We start from the raw sequence: 7,519 nt of genomic DNA, 5'->3' as shown, positions 1-7,519 counted from the left end.
ACCACGACGAACCTCTCGGGTTAACCTACAAGCTTTTTGTCCTGCTGAAGTGTGCTTTAACCGCTCAGCTCTATTCAGCTGCATGTGGCGGTGGAGAAGCAGCAGCAGCGTTTCTCTGTTGCAGATTCTGCCCGAGCTGGATGGCAACACCATATAAAAATACCAGCGGGCTTCACCGATTGGCTGAGAGTTGTGAATGAAGCCAGCAAGCGACTGTAAACACGGGCGAATCTCGATGACAGAAACAAATAATTTTATTTGAAAAATATTTCACTGCTGATACATACAATACACTCATCATACTCATATATATTTGCATAAAGTATACTCTTAACATGATAATATTTAAAGATTTGATACATTATCGTCAGGTGGGGCAGGGAGATATCAACAAGGAGAACACTTTATTGTAGTGTGTAGAGTAGAAACACTTAAAACAGAAATAAACCCACTAGAACAGATACAGAGGGGACCTTGCCAGCTGCTGCCTGATTGGAGGAGGACGGCGGAGGCGGAGTCTGAGCCCGGCTTAAACTTAAGCGGCTGAGGTCCAAACAGCAGCTGGTGCTGCAGCTGCCACTCTCGCAGCATTCAGCCTCCTCAAATAAGGATTTCTTTTAAAAGCTGCTGCCACAGTTGGTCGATGTTAACATTGTCTGCCCACGTGGAAATAAAACAGGTGACTTGTATTAGCCCAGCTTGTGTCTCACATGTATTTTCTTTGAAAGTTAAAAACAGAAAACCCATCATGAAAAAGTATTTTCCTCAAGTGTTAGCCCCGCCCACATCAAAAGTGTTCTAAGTTTGACAGGAAGCCTCGTGTTTGTATAAGAACGTGCTGGTCACTGTGAGAAGCTGAGAAGTTATACATCAGCCCTTTAAAGACCTTTTTCATGTCATACACAAGAACACAGTTTACTTTTGTTTATGCTTTGCAAATAGAGCGATGAAGAAAACTTCTTTTGTTTCTGTGTTTTTTATTAAATACATCTCTGGGATTTCGTCTTTCAGACTCAAATCCAGGCTTTATCTCTGCGCCTCCAAACCGGAGCCTTCATAATGTATTTATAATGCAGCGCCATTAAAAAAATATTTCCAAACATCTAATTAGATTTTTTTTTGTTTGTTTCCAAAATAGATTTCAGAAAGTTAAAAGGCAAAGCTGATTGTGTCTTTGCTTCTTTTGGTTTTTGTCATGTCTGCCTCTAATTTTTCGGACAACACAAAGGCCCGGGGCTGTGACAGCAGAGAGGTGAAGAGGTCAAATTAGGGATCATCTTCATCATCGAGGGAAAAAAAGTCTATTAAAAATCTCTCGTGACCCCCAGAAACTGTTGCAGGAAGTGATTAGAGATGTTGGTGAGCTCCATCTTCGTTACAAAGTCCTCTTTGTTCACCAGCAGTTAGTAAGGTAGTTTGAATTAACAGTTGGGTGAAACGGGCAAAAAAAAAAAAAAGACCAAATTTAAGAGTAACTGCAGTCTGGCAAGTCTGCAAATAAATCAGCTGAGAGGTTTTTTAGGGGGGTTTTCAGCTTGTTTTAGCCCCACCCAGGCTGGTTAAAAAAGGGGGTGGATCCTTCTGTGGGTGGTGTAAAGTAAAGCCCAAAGAGCCCATCCAGTCCCCTCTGCTGAGAACACAGTTCAACACAAGACTGAGAGGCTGAAGGATCAGTGAGGGGGTGAGCAGGTGGAGACCCTGTAACCCAAGCTTATTGGTTTTTATGTTAGCAGGCTGACGCCGCGTCGCCTCCCGCATTGTCAATAAAATGGCAGTGAAGAACATTTCCTCATGGAGGAGCACTTGAACAGTCCTGGTTTGCTGTCAAGCACACCGAGTGTGCCCGCCCATACAGCTGCTGCTCCCACCGGACTCAATTAACCACCTTTTCCCCCCATTAAAGCCTCGTTCTTTGTTCTGACAGCTGTCAGAGCTTCACTCCAGCTGTTTGCTCCTCTCCTGCGGAGCGCTCGCTGCAAACGCTCAGAAGCCCACCAGAGATAAACGAGCAGGAGGCCGTCCACGAGGAGGAACAGATCTTCGCTGATGGTCTTCCTTTGAAAGATTCCAGCTTTGTAGGTCAATCTATGCACCAAGACTGTCTTATATTCAGAGCTGGTTTATGGGTCTCGGGGATTTAGGTTCAGTGCCAGTTTCACCCGTGTTTATAGGCCTTGTTTTTGAAATAATGAATGATGGGAGTAGATTTACACTTTTTAGCCTTTTTGGTCCAATAGAAATCAAAACGTTTATGACAGATTGGAGATTTTCAGTTGGCTAAGCTGATTAAGGACTGAGCTTGACTCTCATGCAGCACGTCGAGCTGCAGACGCTGCTGACATTCTCTCAAGGTTTGGGTCTTGGATCGGTTGGGTTTTTCCCTCCTCTTTCTTCTTCGGGGAGAAACTTAACGCAAATAAAAGATTTGGCACTTTCTTTTTTTTTCTTTTTTTTTTAAATAGATGGCTTCAGTAGTTTGGACTTAAGATCACTACTGAGCACCAGTCATTTAAAAAGCTTCAGTGGTGAAAGGAAAAAGCTTAACGTTGGTTAATAAAGCATCACTTGCCAATAATGCAAAGATTTAAAACTGCAAGTGCAGCAGGCGAGCTGGGAACTTGGTAAAGATGACACTGAAAAAATAAGATTCTGGAGTCTGCTCGAGTCTGAGTGATGCAAATTTGTCACAAATTACGAACCAAACGGACCTTCGAGGCTTTGCAATCAGTGAGTGTGAGGATCTGTGTGGATGTCTGCTCGCCTGCCTGTTCTCTGTGACCACATGGACTCATCCGTGGAGAATCTACACTACACTGCGTCCACGCCCGTCTACCTGCAGAGAGCATTTGGATTGGTATGAGGAAGAACCGCTCTGTGGGCTGAAGAGAAAGACTAAGTTCTAAAATAAGAACCAGAGTATTAAAACCACTGCAGCCACTGTCCGCTTTTACTCTGCATTTTTTATGTTCATACGCAAGCAGACAGTGGCAGTACCATCAACTACGTCGTGTTATTACTGCAGCCGTGTGGCGTTTGGTCCTTGGTAGGTGTGTGTGAGTTTAGACCCGTGGCTGTGTTTAGTCCCTCTTAAATCTATCCACGATCCCGAGGCTGTTCTAATTGCCTGCTTTATTTCACCAGCGCCTTTTAAATAGACGGGAACACGTGACGCAGGGAACCCCGACCTAACGGAGCTCCTGCACACCCGTCTCGCTTACTGCTGGGATTTTTATTATATTTGCAATGTTTCAACTTATTCCTCCTTCTTCCGTATGGGAAGCATGTCTGCATTCACTAGAAAATAACAGTAAAAAGATCAGTTTGATTTATAAGCAAGGCCACATGGGCCAACCTGTTAAACCTTACTGGTCTGTTTCTCAACACACACACAGGCACACGCACAGGGATCCTCAACCCAACAACCCCCCCTCAATTCCAGGGCTTTCGCCTTGTTTTTCTAGCTTCCTAATGCCTCTCTCAGAAGCACTGCAGGCTGTTTGAGTGAACACAGAAGGAAACTGAGAAGTTCAGTATTTCTGAGGAAACAGACGAGGATGAGCAGCTTGGAGTAAAAGTTTGCGTAAACTCTGGAAACAGCAGCTGGGCGGTGCCTTCCAAAACAATTCAGTCTTTACAAAAAAGAAGGAAGAATTTAAATACATGAGATACACCTGGTAGTGGAATTTTGAGAATAAAGGTCCTCTGAGTATCTTCTGTTGTGTGTTCACGTCCTCGTGCTTGTACAGTATCCTACAGGGAAACCTCAGAGACAGGGGGCTCACCACCCAACACAACACCATTAAACTTCTGCCACCGTCTCGAGTGTCTTGGGGGAGGGGAGGGGGGCCTTCTGTTAATTTGCGTTGATGGGGTAGAGAGTGAAGGAGCATTGACATGTCAGCACCGCTGTTGTTAGAGAAATGGTTTCTCACCGTGGCAACGTTAGAAAACCAGCACTGGAAAAATTAGCGTCTTAACAGGATCTCAGCTCCACCTGCAGGGAATGACGAACCAAAAACTTGGGGGTGAAACCTAACGGCCATCCAGTCTGATGGACACCTAAAGAGAGAGGATCTCCTCTGTATCTACAGAGCATTTTTTTTCTTCCTTTTTTTGTTAAGATGGACATTTTTGCGGTGCCGTCATGCACACAGGTTTGAAAACGTGGCAACCAGACGTCGACCCCACGTCAGCAGCTCCGGCTCGTCCCTCCCAGCTTCCTCACAACGGCCAGGGTAGGTCGCTGAAGTCGACGGGGCCCCCGAGGCCAGCGTCCGCCTCCAGCAAGGACATAATGACAGCCATGGCCGCCTCGTCGTTGCTGGGGCTGCTGGAACCGGGCTCATCCATGATGTCTATGCTCAGGTGGGAGTTGTCACCTTTACAGAGAGCAACTTGTTAAGAAGATGACTGATGAAGTGGTCATAATCATAAAATGACAGATTTACTCAGTGACTTACTCATGATGGACTGGTTGGAGTAGGGGTAGCCAACAGAGTCGGGTCCAGGAAGCATCCCTGTGCTTTGCAGCTCGGGCGTCCCGCCGTTCTGAATCTGCAGAGACGACACGAGTAAATATCAGTTCAGTGTAAAAACATTGAACTTGTTCAGTGAGAGCGAACACTGAGGTTCGCGGAAGCATGAACTTGTATACACATGTTAAACTGGTACAAGCAGCATTTTTATCATTATTAAAACAGGATAAAATAATTTTGTACATTTTGATCTTCTGGGTTTGTTCTAGGGGCATTTTTTTCAGGTTTTAGACAGACCCATGAAGTTCCTGCACTATAAATACTAAGTCGAGTTTGGTGTTTCAACAATGCAATTATGTCTAAAGTAGAGACGAGGACAGTTATTCTGTTAGGGTAGTGGAGCTAGAGCAGTGGTGTCAAACATGAAGCCTGGGGCCCAGAGTTGGCCTCTGAAAGACTCCAGCCCACTGGATGGCTCTGAAAAATGTGAAGGAGTGCATAGATTTGAAGTTTTAACAGTTTTTACAACTTCTCCTAATGATAAAGAACCCCGATTAATTGCCATTCACACAGCAAAGTAATTAGGTAATAGATAAACACTTAAATGACATAAAGTTCCTGGTTTTTCCATATTTACTATATAAAATTATGATTTTTACATTAAGTACACAGGACATTTTCTCTGAATTAACAAAAATGTAATATTTTACAATTTCAGGACAGTCTGGGCAAAGAACTACCAGAACCTTTTCTGTAATTATACACATTTATCGTGTAGTCTAAGGAGCTTCTTGAAGATGATTCACCTCTCATCTGAGAAGTGAATCATCTTCAAGAAGCTCAGACTACGATGACCTGAATGACTAAGAACCATCACAGACATTTATCGTGTAGTTTCACTGATTCAGCTCACTCAGAGGCAGAGTCTGTATTTGACCCACATTGTAAAAGAAGTCTGACATCCCTGCCCTGGAGGGTCAAACTGTTTAATTTTATCCTAAAATAAATAAATGTGCATGACAACAGAGAGATGACAATACCGAGCAAGTGATTTACAGAATTATTTTATTAGTAGTGACTTTTAAAGACACCATCTCAAAATAAAGGACATCTAAAGACTTTATTTTTCACGTTTTATTTACAGATATATGAAGATTTTTTTTAAATGTCCTGCAGGAACCCCAAGCACGTGGCCCTCACCACAGTGCACGTTCACAGAGAAGCACACAAATTAAACTGCTTTCAGGTCAATTAGGTGTGTGTGTGTGTGTGTGTTACCTTCTTGCCCCCTGGGGAGCAGGTGTCGGGTGGAGGTGTGCTGGTAATATTCAGAGGGCTGGAGCCACAGCTGGAGGGGGAGGAGCCTCGAATCCTGATAGGGAGAAACAGATAACAGCAGTGTTTCTGAATCAGATCTAGGTTGTCTCCAATCGTCTATTCCTGTATTCACACTCGCCATTTCGAATGAACTGAAAAGTACAAGTACATGAAACACAACAAGTACACCATCCAAGTACTCGTAGAGTCGATATCAAGTACCAACACGATGCTAGTGCTACAATAAGCCTATTTATTTTGTGACTATGTTAATTGCTCTCAAACACTTAAAGAAAGGTTTTTCCATTGCATGTATGCTGATCCTTTGTGGTTTCTTCTCCTAGCAACCAGTGCAGCGCTGAGGTATCACACACTAAATACAAGGGAACTGAACAGATTATACCTGAAACAGCTTTGTGAGTCCAGATCAAACATACTTCAGATTTAAATATCAGGTCGGTAAATCCCTCGTCATGGTTGGAGAGACTCTACGAGGTTTGCAGCTGGCAACAATAATTTGTTTTCCTGCCTCAGAACCTGCACCAGGTGGAGAATGTCTTCATGCTGCTCTCTTATGTGACACGCCAGAGCAGAACAAGGACGACTAATCCTCTGTGTATTTGCTAAAGAGCCAGCCAATTATTGCCTTGTTATTTTTTTTGTCCTAAAGGATAAAAGAAAATGTGCATGTTCACACGTACTGCATGAGTAATTACACACACACACGCGCGTATATGTATTGTATGTATCGCTGCATCAGGCATGAATTCATGTGGTCTGCAAATTTGACCAGTCTCAGAAGGTCAAACAGCATCTTTCCCTAAAATGCCAAAAATCTTCCAGCACATGAAAACCCCAAATAAAAAAAGTCCCTCTTCTATCAGCCTCACTGAACACAATCATTTTTCAGAACTGCCATAACAATCGGGCGATCATTTATCAGCAGAGACAGTCTGTGGTATTTTGGCTGGGTTTCATCATCAGCCTTGAAGTTTCACAAAGCGAGGAGAAGAGCCTGCAGCGCGAACACACTGTCCTACTTTAGACAGCACAGAACATGTGCCTATTCTCCATTTTATTGTAACCTGACATTTGAAATGATTCAGTGCAGAAAAATGAGGTAAAATCCTGCATATGGTTTGTCATATACTCACCTGCCAGTGTGTACAGCTGGCTTGTAATACCTGATAATTCATTCTCTGTGTCACCTCTATCAGCATGATCTGAGTAAGAAACTAGGCCACGGTGATTTTCCATTAGAGCACTAACGCTGGTTTTCTGCTCGACTGGTTTGAGATTGTAAAAACCACAGAAATCCTCCTATTCTCACCTCTGGATCTCCATCACTTCCTCAGCAATCATGCGTCCAATCTTCCCAGCTCCCGCTCTTGTGCCGCCGGGGATACCAGGCACCGTCTGCAGCGCCCGCCTCCCCCCACCTACCAATCAGCAGCAATCAAGAGAAGAAGAATGTATGCACTGTGAAGAATAACTGTGGACATGGGCTGATGTTTTTGATAAATAAGCAGGGAGTGAAAGAATGAAGGAAGTCATTTACCCTCTGAGGTCAGGACGCTGTCCATACTCTGTGGAGAGGCAGCAGACTGAGGGTAATCTGATCCCTCCATCATAGGACACCTGAAGAAGGGGGGGAAAGCGCACAGGTGATGTACCAGAGTCTTCAAAGAGCCAAAATATTTTTGTTTATAGCTTAAAAACTTCCAGGT

The 7,519-nt window shown here is 43.9% G+C and overlaps 1 protein-coding gene across 3 annotated transcripts in view; it reads right to left on the bottom strand.

Moving 5' to 3' along the window:
• Positions 1–426: 426 nt before the first annotated feature.
• LOC102292780 (aryl hydrocarbon receptor nuclear translocator-like protein 1-like) overlaps positions 427–7,519 on the bottom strand; it is a 32,229-nt gene continuing 25,136 nt past the window's right edge. For 2 of the 3 annotated variants that reach the window (XM_014335508.2, XM_014335507.2), the window contains 5 exons: positions 7,351–7,430; positions 7,123–7,231; positions 5,754–5,847; positions 4,461–4,554; positions 427–4,379 (listed from right to left, as the gene is read on the bottom strand). In XM_014335508.2, the coding sequence (XP_014190994.1) occupies positions 4,222–4,379; positions 4,461–4,554; positions 5,754–5,847; positions 7,123–7,231; positions 7,351–7,430 (535 nt within the window). In that variant the 3' untranslated portion in view covers positions 427–4,221. 3 annotated transcript variants of the gene reach the window in all.

Source organism: Haplochromis burtoni, unplaced genomic scaffold, assembly GCF_018398535.1.
Source record: "Haplochromis burtoni strain Fernald_Lab_line unplaced genomic scaffold, NCSU_Asbu1 Contig_112, whole genome shotgun sequence".
Classification (NCBI taxonomy): Eukaryota; Metazoa; Chordata; class Actinopteri; order Cichliformes; family Cichlidae; genus Haplochromis; species Haplochromis burtoni.
This window is presented reverse-complemented; position numbering and strand designations above follow the sequence as displayed.